The sequence below is a fragment of the Myotis brandtii genome, unplaced genomic scaffold (assembly GCF_000412655.1).
Source record: "Myotis brandtii unplaced genomic scaffold, ASM41265v1 scaffold32, whole genome shotgun sequence".
Lineage (NCBI taxonomy): Eukaryota > Metazoa > Chordata > Mammalia > Chiroptera > Vespertilionidae > Myotis > Myotis brandtii.
The window spans coordinates 2,238,614-2,253,150 of record NW_005362269.1 but is presented as its reverse complement, the minus strand read 5'-3'; the positions used below and the strand labels follow the sequence as shown (position 1 = coordinate 2,253,150).

The 14,537-nt window shown below is 47.5% G+C and overlaps 2 protein-coding genes across 3 annotated transcripts in view; one reads left to right on the top strand and one right to left on the bottom strand.

The window, feature by feature from the left end:
- SLC36A1 (solute carrier family 36 (proton/amino acid symporter), member 1) overlaps positions 1–14,537 on the bottom strand; it is a 176,366-nt gene that overhangs the window by 127,638 nt on the left and 34,191 nt on the right. The gene's annotated exons all lie outside the window — the stretch shown is intronic.
- Positions 2,870–10,062, top strand: LOC106726821 (protocadherin Fat 2-like). 2 transcript variants are annotated; one of them, XM_014543125.1, is made up of 4 exons: positions 2,870–3,695; positions 4,646–4,766; positions 6,590–6,900; positions 8,076–10,062. In XM_014543125.1, the coding sequence occupies exons 1-4, from the start codon at positions 3,539–3,541 to the stop codon at positions 8,606–8,608; spliced, it is 1,122 nt and encodes a 373-aa protein (XP_014398611.1). In that variant the 5' UTR covers positions 2,870–3,538; the 3' UTR covers positions 8,609–10,062. The 2 variants fall into 2 exon arrangements, with proteins under 2 accessions (XP_014398611.1, XP_014398610.1); XM_014543124.1 differs by having other exon boundaries at positions 3,103–3,695; positions 6,590–7,047.

The window sequence follows — 14,537 nt, the reverse complement described above, 5'->3', positions numbered from 1 at the left end:
TCTCAACCTTCCTAATGCCGCGACCCTTTAATACAGTTCCTCAAGTTGTGGTGACCCCCAATTTCATTGTTACAAATTGAACATAATTAAAGCATAGTGATTAATCACAAAAACAATATGTAACTATATATGTGTTTTCCGATGGTCTTGCGACCCCTGTGAAAGGGTCGTTCGATCCCCAAAGGGGTCGCGACCCACAGTTTGAGAACCGCTGCCTTAGAACTTTCATCCTACAGGGCAGACTGACAATAACCATAATAACTCAGAAAATTATAGAGTTTGTCCAAATGTGATAAGTGCTTTGGGTTAAAGGGGAAAAGGTGAAGGGAAATCGGGAGTATGGGGAGTTACAATTTTAAATAAAGTGGTTAGGAAAGGCTTCATTGAGGTGGTAATTGAACAATAATTTGAAGGGAGTGAGGGAGTTAGCTTAGACAGCTGGGGGAACAGCATTCTAGGTCAAAGGAATAGTAATTGGCCGGAGATTCCTTACATGCTTAGAGCACAAGCCCGAGGTCTGTACAGCTTGACGGAAGTGAGCAAATGGGACAGTAATAGGAGGAGTTGAGGTCAGCGTAATGAAATGGGGGCAGATCTATAAAGGTCGCACAGGCCATTGAAGGACTTTGGCTTTTATTCTGAGCAAGATGGAGGGCCTCAAAGGTTTTGAGCAGAGAATTAACATATGCAGAAAGGATCCTCATGGCTACTGTGCTAAGAACAGACCTTGGAAGGACAAGGCCAGAAGCAGAGAGACCCAGCCAAAGAAGCAATAATTCAGGTGAGAGATGACGGTGGTTTAGATCAGGGCAATGACAGTGGAACTGGGAAGAAGAGGTCAGACTCTGGATAGATTTTGAAGGTAAAGCCAACAGGATTTCCAGATGAATTGAATAAGGGCTGGGAGAGGAAGCAAGGAGGAAGATTTTGGCCTGAGCAACTAGAAGGGATAGAGTTGCCGCCAACAGACCCGGGGAAGAATATTGGTAAAGCAGGTTTGGGGGGAAGATCCAGAGTTCAGTTTTGGACATGTAAGTTTGAAATGCCTATTAGACCCTCAAGTGGAGCTGGATAAACAAGTCTAGTGTTCGTGAGAAAGGTCTGGGCTGGAGATGAAGATCACTAAGGAGTGCAGATTAAAAAGAGAGTAGACCAGAGACACTCTAACACTGAGACGTAGGGGGAAGAGGAGGATCCAACAAAGGAGACTGAAAAGGAGCAACCAATGACAGTGAAGGAAAACTAAGACAGTATTGTATCCAGGAAACCAAATGAAGACCACGTATCAAGAAGGAAGGAGTGATCAGCTGGGTGATAGATATGCTGGTGAGAGGTCAGCTAAGATGGGAAGTGATTTTAATCACTGGATTTGGCAACACAGAGGTCACTGAATACCCTGACACCAGTAGTTTCAGTGTTGTCGTGGGTGAGGGTGGAATTTTGCTGCAAAAGAGAAGCAAAGAAAAAAAAAGATCTTTGGCAAGAGAAGTGGGATCAAGACAACTTTTAAAAAATAATATTAGAGCAATAATGTTTGTATGACAAGTGGGATGATCCAGCAGAGAGTGAACAAAGATCTAGGAAAGAGAAAGGAGAGTCAGTGAAACCTTGTCCTTGAAGAAGTAAGGGAGCGGGGAGATCTAGTACATGAATGGAGAGATTGGCTTTCACAAAAGTGGATCCATGTGATTATGAGTGTCTTCAAATCCTCATCTGATTTGTAGAATAAGAATGGGGAGGGAGGCATTAGGGATCTGAGGAGAGAGAAGTTGTAAAAACAGGCACATGGGAGAGTAAATGGACTAAGGAAGATAGTACAACTGTTGTGCAGCATGAAGGGCTCATTGGAGACTCATGGTCATGAAATTAAAGGGAGACCAATAAGTAAGCCTGTGTGTTTCTCTCCAACCAAATTCAGCTCCATGATGATCATATAGAATAAGGGAAGAGTTTAGTTTTACCAATTTGTGGGTTTGCCAATTGAGTTCTACCAAGTGAGAGAGGGACAGGACAGCTGGATGAGGAGAGGAATGATGGCTTTGCTGAGGAGAAGAGAGACAGTGAAAAGATGGTGGGATCAATGGATTTGTGGTCCTGAGTAAAGTCAAAGGAATGATTTAAGGACAGTGTTTTGAGTTGTACTTATTTTGTCATTCTATTTTTCTATTTACTGTATATAAGTTTCCTTTTTAAGGAAATAATGGTATAGGCAGTGTTGAATCAGGTAAAAAATCAGGAAGGTGATGTATAAATGGCTAACTCCTGAAAACACTGGGTTGTATCTTTAAATTTCACCCAGAAAAGGCACTCCCTACCCTACAGTGACCAGGAAAAGGTTTGACCAAAAATCAACCAACTTCGTAGGATGAGGTGAACTAAAATGTTTTAATCCAGTGGGATTTCAGACTTTTTGATTTTGGGACTTTTCACTCTCTTTAAAATGACTGAAGATCCTAAGGAAGTTTTGTTTATATGGGTTATATGTAGCTATCGATGTTTCCAATATTAGAAATTAAAACTGACAAATGTTAAAATCTTTATTTGCTAATTCATTTAAAACCAAGGAAGTCATTACATGTTCACATAAAAACCATATATTTAAAAAATAATTACATTTTCCAAAAAAATTAAAAAGGAGCAGTGTTTTATAATTCTCTCTGATGTCTGGCTTAATAGAAGACAGCTGGCTTTTCATATTTACTTCTACCTTCGTCTGCTGTGATAGCACATATCAGAAATCTCCACTGTATATTTGTGAGAGTAAAAAGGGCAAATAATGTCTTAGGATTATTATGAAAGTAGTTTCCATTTGCAGAGCTCCTGAATAGATCTTGGAGACACTTCAAGAACTGCTGAACTGTTGTGTAAGGCAGTGGGAGTGAGAGGGGGGTTTGGTACCCTTGAAGGCCAATGTTCAGGAATGCAGAACACTGGAGAGGCCTATGAACAAGAATCCAAAAGACAGCAAGGCATCTCTGGGTCTCAGTTTCCTCATCTGTGAAGTAGAGATGTTGTCCCTGCCCGGGCCATCCCATGGAGTGCAATGAGGGAAAAATAAAACCAGAGTCAGAAGAGCATTTTGAAGGTTTTTATTCTCTACAAACACAAAACTAAAACTGCCTTAAAAATCACCAGACACTACCCCTCCCACCCATGAAAATACAACCAGCATGCTTTGCCCCGGCAGCCTGTTGCAGGGCTTTCTATAAGGACTCCTTGGCTTTGCTGATGGCCATCTGGGTTTCCTTTGCAGCTGGTCCATGGAGTGCTCCAGCTGGAATACAGTTGCCCACGTGGTTTCAATGGAACGCTTTCCTCCTGGCCCCATGTGAATGACGGCAAGTGGCACTCAGTTCTGGTGAAGGAGACGGACACTTCCACTCGGCTGTTGGTTGACAGCTCAGGCAACGGCTCCCTTGTGCTCCCAGAGAACTGCCAGGGCCTGAGGCCCAAAAGAGACCTCTTTCTAGGCGGCTTTGTCCTCTCTCACTCTCCCCCGAACGTCTCCCAGGGCTTTGAAGGCTGCCTCGATGAGGTCATGATCAATGGACAGGCACTGGAGCTGATGGCCCATGGCAAGAAGGTGGCAGGCTTGCTGGAGAGGCAGGACCTCACCCAGTGCTGCGCCCACAGCCAAGACTGCAGCCCGAACCCATGTCTCAATGGTGGGAAGTGCTCACAGGCCCTCGGGATAGGTAAGCACTTTGTATTTTCTGGCTTATTCACCAATAGTTAAAACAGGTATTTTCAATAACTTTTTGCTGATTGAGTAGCTAAGGCCCATGAAGACACAGTATCCTGTTCTAACTCACCCAACTATTCAGTAGCAGGGACACAGCTGCAGATCTGAGCACTTCACTTTTTTGCTTGGAGCCTTGCAATGTCTTCCCCCTGCTGTTCGATAGAGTCCCAATTCCTAATTCCTGCATATGGCTCATACCTCCCATGCCCCTCCCACTCCCCCCTTTTTCAGCAGGCTTGCCCACCCTAGCATCATTTTAATTCCTGGGACTTGCCACACCTTCCGCTCTAAGCCTTTACACACATTCTCCTCTGCCTGAAACACCTTCCGCTTTGCCCCTCTATCTTTCTGCCTAGCTAATCTTTACTCATCCTCCAGGTCTCAAATGAAATAGTGTCTGCTCCAGGAAACCTCCCCCAACACTTCCCTTCAATAAACTAATTTTTATGATAATTGCGATTAGTATTGATCCCAATTTTGCCACTTACTGGCTGTGTGGCCTTAAGCAAATGCCATACATTCTCTGTGCCTCATTTCCTCACCTGCCATTCCCTGATGAGGAGGATAACAGAAACCAATCTTGGAGATGTCGTGAGGGTCAAATAAGCTCGTTCATGAAGAGTCTTACTTAGAATCAGTGTTGTCTGGGTAAATGAGGAGGATAGGCAGTATTCTTGAGATGCCCACTCTCTGCAGGACTATAAGCTGTTTGAGGGCCAGAATCAAGTCTCCTTGACCAGCAGGGCATCAGTGGTCAAGATGGTGTTTGGCCCTCAATAAATAAATGTGCACACGGGTGCCTGCAGACATGCTGAGGCCTCCCCTCATCCCAGAGGGCCTCTCCACCTGGAGGCCTGACTGCCAGGCCAGTGCACTCTCTCACCTCCCTTCCCTTCCTCCCAGGCTATTCCTGCGAGTGTCCCCCACAGTTCTCTGGGAAACACTGTGAACAGAGAAAGAACTGCACTTTGACACCTTGCCCGGAGGAGAACGGAAACTGCAGCTCCTCCCCTGAAGGAGTCAGGTAAGCACGGAGAGGCCTCCTGCCATTGGCTCCTCACCCTGGATTTGGCGCCATTAGGGAATGAGCTCTGCTCTCTGAACTCTAGGGAGGCCGATGGGAGGCAAGAGGCTGAGTGCTCCGGGACCTGGCTTCTCCCTCCGACCACCTGCAGCAGAGCCTCTGGGAGAGGGAGGTGCTTGTTAATATTTCCCAGGCCCTATTCTGAACCTGATGAATCAGACTCCCCAGGCTGGGGCCCAGGAACCTGCACTTCTAACCAGCTCCTCAGGTGGCTCTGATCTTTGATAAAGTCTGAAAATAGCTCAAGCTCTTAGTCTTTTGCTCTGGACTGTGACTTCCCAGAAGCGACCTGGAGACAATGACCACTTGGTAGAGGTACTGCTGTGATCTCAAACCCCACTGCCAGCCAACTATACCTCGTATTATGCTGGCTTGGGGGAGAAGGTAGAGGGGTTGCAAGAGAAGGCGAATCAGCTAAGAATCCTAGAGGTCAGAGGCTTTGGCAATCTGGTTTGATGGCTTCCCAACTTTTGAGCCTTTAAGAAAAATCATGAGTGAGACTAATGAAAAATGTACATTCCTAGACCAATTAAATCGGAATCGCCAAGGAACGAAACCTGGGATTCTCCTTTTTTTTTTTTTTTTTTTTTACAAACTCCCAAGGGAGCCCCTGCTGTCAGCCTGTGCATAAGGGAGCCACTAATTTTACAGATGGGGAAACTGAGGCCCAGAGAAGGAAAGAGCTTACCCAAGATCCTCCTGTGTGTTTATAACCCAAGTCCTCTTTCTTGGCAACTGACAATTCCAACCCCACTTCACTTGCTGCTCTGCAGTACACAATGCTCTCCAGCCGGCAGGTGTGTTGGGAGAACACTCCCTGGCTGACAGTGGTGTTTGCATTTTAACAGAAGAACTTGGGGAGGACAACATTAAACCCCAAAGGGTAGTTTCAGGTACTGGGGGATGTTCGGGATCAAGTGGAATGGAGGGAGCCTCTCCCAATATCCCTTCAAAAGTGGACAAAGCCAGCCATAGACGTCTCCTAAGAGCCTTCCACCATGGAACACTAAGCTGAAGGTGACCTGAGAGGTCGTATAGTTCCAGGTGCTCTCTCTGAGAAGCTGCCCAGTGTAAGGTCTGTGCAGAGCCACGTTGGGTCCCTGTGACCTGCTGGTGATGCCCGGCTGGCATTGCTGGGTGACTGCTGACTTGTATTTGGGACCCTGACATTATTGCTGGAGGACAGCTAGGTATGTTGGCTGCCTCTATCGCCATATATGGTTGGAAATCGGACCTCATTGGTGAAGAGTATATCCAATGTCGAGATCTCGTGGGTGAAAATAATGGATGTGCTCAGAGTCCAGATCCAACCGGTCATAAATTAGGGTGTAGCTGAGGCCTATGTGTTACTGGTAGAGGATGGAAAGTTCTGAAGTTGATTTGTTGGTATGTTTGATAATTATCTTTTTTTAAAAATATTTTAAAATTGATTTTTAGATAGAGTGAAAGGGAGAGGGAGAGGGAGAAAGACAGCAACATTGCTGACAGAGAAACATCAATTGGCTGCCTTCTGCACATACCCAATGGGAATTGAGTCTTGCAACCGAGTATGTACCCTGACCGGGAATCGAACCAGCGACCTCTTGGTGCATGGGTCGACATTCAACCACTGAGCCACACTGGCCAGGCTCTTTTTTTTTTTTTTTTTGTGGAAAATTGGAGAGCATAGGCTTGAGTGCAGGGGTTTCCATCCACTGATCTTTGTAAGAGGGGTGAGGGAAAGAGCAGTGACTCAGCCCCTTCCTACTTTTCTGTTTCTGCAGGTGTGAACAAAAGGAAAGGGCCTGCTCAGAAGGAAAATGCCTACTCACCCCGGTGATCAAAAGGGGGGACTGGGGTCAGCAGGAGCTTCTGATCTTCACAGGGATCCTACTGTTCATTATTGCTAGCACCATTGGGTTTCTCTTCTACTGCCGCTATCGCAAGTCTCACAAGCCCGTGGCCATGGAAGATCCAGACCTTTTGGCTAGGAGTGTTGGTGTTGACACCCAAGCCATGCCTGCCATCGAGCTCAACCCTCTGAGCACCAACTCCTGCAACAACGTGAACCAACTAGAGCCCAGCAAGACCTCAGGTCCAAATGAATTCGTCACTTTTGGACCCAGCTCTAAGCAGCAGCCAATAGTCTGCAGCGTGCCTCCCAGACTCCCACCAGCTGCAGTCCCTCCCCGCTCTGACAACGAGTCCATCATTAAGAGGACCTGGTCAGGCGAGGAGATGGGTCAGTATAGCCAGAGCCCTTAGCCTTGGGGACTGGTGGAATGAAGTAGCAGACCTAAGCACTTCACTACCTCAGGCACAGGGGTTTTGGCCACCATTCAGTTCATGCTCTAGGAATGGGGTGTGAAGGGGTGTGTTCAAGGTCACAGTGAACTAATGAACAGGAACAGAAGCCAGGTCTCTGGACTCAGAGCCCATGGCTCATTCTGCTGCATCATGATCCACTCCTCTAAATTCCAAGACACTCCATAGGCTCGTTGTCCATGGCAGAAACCTATAGACTCCAGAAAGGAGTGGGTAGGATCCCTGGGTGAAAGGAGGCTTCTGCACATCTGTGCTCTTCTGGGAAGCGAAAGAGAAGCAGTCGTCCAACCTTCTGACTGCCCAATCTTAAGCCAGACCTAGCTGGCTGTGGGGAGCCATCTTTACCCCTTTCTTATCTTTTACTCAAAAGGAGGTGAATATGTAAGCACTTTATCTTTCCTGGCTTATTCACCAATAGTTAAAACAGGTATTTTCACTAACTTTTTGCCAATTGAGTAGCTAGGACCCATAAAGGTGCAGTTCTAATTCACACAACTATTCAGTAGCAGGGACACAGCTGGGACCAAAGACGCCTGGTCTCCAATCTTCCAAGGCACATCTCACTTAATCACCCTCTGTGATGTATGCCTCACATGTACTCCGAACTATGTGTTTCCTTCAAATAAGGAGACGAAACCCACCAGTAAGACTTGGGAGGGAGCTCCTGCCTCTAGCACTGGGGGTGGGCTGCATGGAGCCATCCATATTCTTCCCTTTTACATTGACCCTTTGATCAGTGGCACAGATTTGCAAAACAGGCTGGCTTTGGGTTAAGCCTCTGGCCTTAACCTTGGCCCCATTGGATTCTAGATATCAACCTAAGCTGCAAGAGACAACATGTAGATAGGCCACATATCCACCACATGCTAAGTTATCAGTAGTAGCTGTCAGGCCAGCTGGAACCTTCACCAGGGAAATTCACTCTATCTTACTGTTCTCTTACAGTGTATCCAGGCGGAGCCACGGTCTGGCCCCCTACTTACTCCAGGAAGGAACACTGGGAATACCCCAACTCTGAAGTGACCCCGAGCCCTCTGCCACCATCACCTCAGCACCACCAGAACCCAGCTGTGATGCAGGAGCCCAATGGCCTCTATGGGGGTTTCCCCTTCCCACTGGAGGTGGAAAATAAGCGGGCACCCCTCCCACCCCGCTATAGCAACCAGAACCTGGAAGATCTGATGCCCCCGCGGCCCCCCAGTCCCCGGGAGCGCCTGCTGGCCCCCTGTCTCAATGAGTACACAGCCATCAGTTACTACCATTCGCAGCTCCGGCAGGGAGGGGGAGGGCCCTGCCTGGCAGAGGGGGGCTACAAGGGGGTGAGGATGCGCCTCAGCCGCGCCGGGCCCTCTTATGCCGACTGTGAGGTGGTGGGTGGGCTTCCCGCAGGCCGGGGCCAGCCCGAGGCACCCCCCAACTATGAGGGCTCTGACATGGTAGAGAGTGATTATGGGAGCTGTGAGGAGGTCATGTTCTAGCTGTCCTCAGAGGAAGGAAGGTGGGAGGCCAAGGACTTGGCACCTTCTTCCTGTCTATAGAGAGTGAGTACAGCGTGGCTGGGAAAGTGGGAGGGAAGCCCCCATACCCATTCCAGGCTGCCATACATTGAAATGTGCTCTTCCAGACCCCCAGCTAGTCCCTGAGGATGGAGGGAAGCTGAGGGTAGGACTCGAAAAACAGCACCAGGGCCCCAGCAGAAAGGGGATGCACAGGGCAGCTACGCTGGAAAACCAGGAGAAGCCGACTCCTGAGATGGGCAAGAGGCAGTCAGTCTCTGATCTGCCGTCTCCCAGCGCCCAGGGAGGCAGGGCCTGAACTACTGGGTCAGCCCTGTTGGGGCACATCCTTACACCTGCCCACAGCTCCATTCTGGAGGCAGAGGCAGGCTCATGCCCCACAGGCTACCACTACACCCACTAGAGAGATGAGGTCCCAGGGTCTCTGACCCTGGAGGGCCACAGGGTGTCCTCCTAGGGGCTGACAGGTGAGCAGAAGGCGAGCAGTTACCAAAAGTCACCTATGCACCCTGCCTCATGCATATGTCCATTGCAGCATCTGCTCCGTGTCAGGTGCTGTGCTAGGCATCGGGGATAAGATGGTGAATGAGGGCAACAAGGGTACCTGAGGAGCATCACTATGGTCTCAGTCTCCTGGAGGTCCCACTCCTCTAATCCAGATTCCAACTAGGCAACTTGCCCCGCCTCTTTAAGTCACGTGACTTTCTACCAGCCAGGGCCAGTCAGGATTCCTGCAGCCCTGGACTTTCTTTGCTAAAGAAATCAGACCTCATGGAACTCTGGGTTCTTCATCCCAAGTTTCTCAAGCACTTTGGGCCAAAGGCAGGAAGGCTATCATTCATCATTTTTAAAAATTTTAGGCACTTTTCAACCTTGCTGTCTGGATGAGGGATTTTTCTTCCATAGACACAAGGAACTCAGAATGTCCATTCAGGGGAGGGTGGAGGCAGGGAGCCAGAAAGAGGATGCCCTGTCCTTGCCCCGCCATCTGAGAAGCCTGCCAATCTAAGTGTTACCTGCAGTGACTCAACCCTATGCATGGAGGGTCAATGTGGGCACATGTCTACACATGTGGGCACTCATGTATAGTACATTTGTACACATGTGTAGAGTGTATGTAGCCAGGAGTGGCAGCGACCAGAGAATTCTGGTGGCCTTGCTATTCTGCCCACCCCCCGTCCCTTTCTCGGGTCCACTACTTTTTCATGTGTTGTTTCTGGAGACAAAAGTCAAAAGGAAGAGCAACAGAGACTCTCACCCCCAGAGTTGCTGCTTACAGCGAGACGGAGGCTGTGTGGGTGAGAGCGTGTTTGTGTGAGTGGTTCGTGACTGTGTGTGCGACTGTGAGTGTGAATGACGGTATGAATGGCCTTTTTTTTTTTTTTAACAATAAAGTGTCTTTTTTACTGTTATTTTCTGTGTCATAAGGGTCTACAGGCCTTTCCAAGTTGAGAGCTTCACAGAATTTGGGAGCTGGAAGGGACCCTAGAAGTCATTAAACACCGTGATCCCCAAATCTAGCAAAATGGCCAAAATAAAGAACCCTGAGCCCTAACTCAGACCTGCACAATTAGAACCTCTGGGGATGGGGCCCAGGACAATACTTGGGGGAAAATGGCTCCAATGCTGAATCAATGGTCCACAGTGGACAAGTTCACTAACCAGCGGGTTAGTGAAAGGTCGGGACCAGGCTCAGGACTGCCGACCCAGCCAGCACCCTCTGCACCACACGCACTGGTTGGGGAGAGGGGCTTACTGTCCTGGGTCTTGGGAAGCCAGGCACGGCCTGTCCCTCCTTTCCGCCAGCCTGAGTCAGCCTGTGGCCCCTGAGGCCCGCTGGATGTGAATGTCACCAGGCGACCGTGGTCCACAGGAGCCTTGTAGGTAACACTGAGACTGGAAAGCCCAGTCCCTGTCCTCAGGCTTCCTCTGCAGACGGTGGCTCTGGGGTCAGACAGGCTCAGTTCCAAACCTGTTCTGCCACATCCTAACGGGCAGGTAGGACTTGCCTCTCATTTTTCAGTAAAACTAAGATAATAAATAATAGCTACATCATAATACTATCCTGAGGAATAAAAGTAAAAAGTTTATAGCTGCATAAACCATAAATGGTGATTATTATGTTAAGATATAATACCAAGTAATACACAGGTAGAAGTAACTTCTCAGAACTGTGCAGGAAATCACAAATAATCTAGTCCAGTGTTGCCTAAACTGTTGTTGTGCTTACCACTTTTATGATTTTTGCCCTGATAGAATACCACCTGTACTATTATTTACTTAATATTTTTCCTTTAGATTTAGATTTTTAAATTTTTTACTCACTTTAAAACGATAATACCCATAAGCTAAAGGATTTGAAAGTTACTATTTCTACTAGCACACATGAAAATACACAACGATTCGGATTTTTAAAAAATGATTGTCCAGGGAGCCCCTAAATCATCTTTGGGAAACACTGATCTCGTCCATTTCCATTCCCAATATTCCTCTCTCCAAGGCCCACAGAGGAGGAGGTGCTTGTCCGAGGTCTCACAGCTAGAACTTCACAGGGATGAGACCCACATTCAGGTCCAACACCCAACCTCGGGACCTCCCTACAAAACCACCCGCTCAGCCTCTGTCCACCCAGCCCACCTCTCCAGGAACCAGGCCCCTCCTTCCCTTTAGCCTCCGGAGCCTGCACCTTCATGGATCAGCCACCAGGGGACTCTCTGAGATCAAGACGTAGCCCAACAGGTTGTGGAAGACCCAGAGATTTTCAGGGAAACCCTCCCAGTCAGGCCACTGGGGCTCTAAACCTGAGAATGACAGCGCTTAACAGTGGCAGAGAAAAACAGTGACCTGGGTCTCCTGACTTCCAGGCTGGGTGATTTTTGTAGTTCACCATATTCATCCTCACTACCACCTCTGACTGACACTGGCTATATGTCAGGCACCGTGCAAGCACTTGGCACGTCTTGTCTTATCTAATCCTCACAAAAACCCTCATGACGTAAGTACTGTCATCTCCATTTTACAGACGGAGGTGCAGCGAACACAGAAATTCAATAGCTTATAGCTTACATTGGTAACTGAAAGTGAGGCCACCCAGTTGATGAGTGACTGAGCCAGGATTCAATTCAGGGCTGCCTGACTCCAGACCCATGCCTTACATTTGGGTTCATAAAACAAATGATAAGTACAGGGCATTGAAGGATTGAGGAATAGAAGCAAGGACTGAGAGGGCTTAGTGCCGTGGTCCAAGAATGTCACTATAATTCTAGGTGGTATTACCCAGTGTCTGGATTTGGGAAGGTGGAGTCTGCTCAAACCTGGGGCTCAACCCCAGGCCACTCCTATAATCCTGGTTCAGTTCTGAGGCTGGACCTTAAGAGGGTCGCCAGGAAGATGTAGGGGTGGGGGCAGGACTTACAACCAAGTCCTGTGAGGAAGGGCAGCTGGAATTCACCAGGACAGACAGCAAAGGGACATAAGACTGCTCCTCCAGGTGACGGTGGAGTGAGGGTGGGACAGCACAACTGTGCCATCACATAGGGTTTCTGAAGGCCTTGTACAGAAGACAAATATATCTTCCAGAAACCGGAGCAGTGCTGGAGGGAGACATGTGAGGTCGCGGTGGGGAGACTGAAGCCATGGCTAGAACCTCAAAAAATGAGTATCTGGAGCACAAGAAGGGCAGAGACAAGGCCTTGGGAGGAAAACCACTCTCTTTTGGATGAAGATTATGGAGATTATAAAAGGTAGAGGCGGGTAGGGAGAAAGACATAGTTTATACAATTTTCAGATACAGAATGACTTGCCGAGGGCCCACAACTAATTCAATATAGAACAGTGGGCCCGTCTTCCTGACTTCCTTCACCACATGAGGAACTGGTGAAATGCCACCTCTGAGGACAATGGGCCCAGGTGCTCAGCAATAACCCACATTGCAGTGCCCACGGACAGGCTTTGGAAGTCCTCAGACGTCCTCTGCCAGCTCCATCTTGAGGAGAGGCACAGGCTGTCTCACCAAATGAAGAACAGGAACTTTCTCACGGACCAGGCTGGAGAAAGACGAGCTTTAGAATCTTCTCAAGATTCCTCAACAAATCTATAGGTTGCACCGAAGGAAAGTGCTTAGACTGGCACAAAACTCAAAATGAATATAGTGATGTCAACTCCTTGCAGGCCATGCCACCACACTCCCTACTGAAACTACGCTGAATTTGGTAACCAACCAATTCCAGATACATGAGTATTCAGAGCAGCTTTATTTGCAATTGCCAGACCTAAAAACTATGTAAATCTCTTTCGATCGTGACTGGTTAAGCAAATTGTGGTACCTCCATGTCATGGGATACAACTCAGCAATAAAAAGGAACAAATAATTGATACAGGCAATAACTTGGATAATCCTCAAGGAAATTGTATTTACTGAAAGAAGCCAATGTAAAGGAAACATACAGCATAATTCAATTTATATAACATTTGTGAAATAACATAAGAGATGAAGAATAGACTAGTGGTGCCGGGAGTTAGGGATGTGGGAGAGTGCAGAAGGTGAGTGTGTCTATAAAAGGGTAGAATGAGGAGTCTTGTGGTGATGAGAGTTAATCATCTTGATTGTAGTGGAGGAAGCTACACATGTGATAAATTGCTTAGAGCTACACACGCATACATGCACACACACAAATGAGTGCATATATAACCGGAAAAATCTGAATGAGCTCTATGGATTTCGCCAGTGTCCGTTTCCTGGTTTGGATAATGTACTACAGAAGGGGTGGGGGACCTTTTTTCTGCCAATGGCTATCTGGATATTTATAACACCATTCATGGGCTATAAAAAATTATCAGCTTACAAACTAACCTGTTATAGCCCTAGCCGGTTCCTCAGTGATTAGAGCATCAGCCCATGGACCAAAGGCTCATGGATTCAGTTGCAGGTTCAATCTAATCCTGGGCGGGAGACAAACAATTTCTCTCTCTTCTCTCTCTCTCTCTCCTCTCCCCCGCCCCCCTCGGTAAGGGTTTAAAAATAAAAAGTAAAAACAGTTTATTTGTACACGTCTGTAATAGGCTGAGTCTAAGGAAGCCAGCCTACCTAGCAAAGAGCCCCATGTATAGCTATAGTCCAAATTCAGTCCACTGTCACTCTAGTTTATGCCTCCAGCAGTGCAGTGGGCTTACCAGGATGGCCCTGGTTACCCAGATGGAGGGATCACAACCAGAACGTGAGCAGAAATAAAAATGTAAAGAGGTAAACAATCTAAAAAGGTTGAATGCTCTATCCAAAGGAAGTGAGCAAAACATGACAAACACACACACACACACACACACACACACACACACACACGCGCGCGCGCGCATAAGTAAAATTGCTCTAGTCTTGGTTTTCTTCAATTCAGCTAGGCACTTTATAACATCTAATCCTCACAACAATCCCTAAGGAGACCTCCCTGCTAAGGCTGCAAGAGGGGGAGACAGCCAGGACCCTGGGAAGCACTAGGGCTCTGTAATCACAGGGCTTGCATGTACACCAGTTCTGCCACTTACTAGGCAGTGACCTCGAACAGTCACTGAATCTCTTTGACCCTCCAGTTCCAGTAATGATACTGATAAGTGAAAATGGTCTACCTTCCTCTCTTGGGAAAGTGTTATACTTAACAGTGTCCCTTGAGGGCTCTGCTTTTTGAACAAATCTAACTCAGTAGCCAACAAAGATCAGTTTTCAGATCCTCTAAGGGTCAGTGAGATGGTCTTGTTTTTCTTCTTAAATGTGACAAAAAGAGAAGGGAAGTCATCTCTTCCACTGTCTTGAAATCAGTCCCCCAATTTTTAAAAATATATTTTATTGATTTTTTACAGAGAGGAAGGGAGAGGGACAGAGTCAGAAACATCGATGAGA

What these genes read in the sequence shown, in the direction of transcription:
- LOC106726821 (XM_014543124.1), top strand. Translation starts at nt 3,539, where the DNA reads ATGATCAATGGACAGGCACTGGAGCTGATGGCCCATGGCAAGAAGGTG. An exon ending in CTCACAGGCCCTCGGGATAG is followed by an intron (nt 3,696 to 4,645) that starts GTAAGCACTTTG and finishes CCTTCCTCCCAG; the next exon opens with GCTATTCCTGCGAGTGTCCC. An exon ending in CTGGTCAGGCGAGGAGATGG is followed by an intron (nt 7,048 to 8,075) that starts GTCAGTATAGCC and finishes GTTCTCTTACAG; the next exon opens with TGTATCCAGGCGGAGCCACG.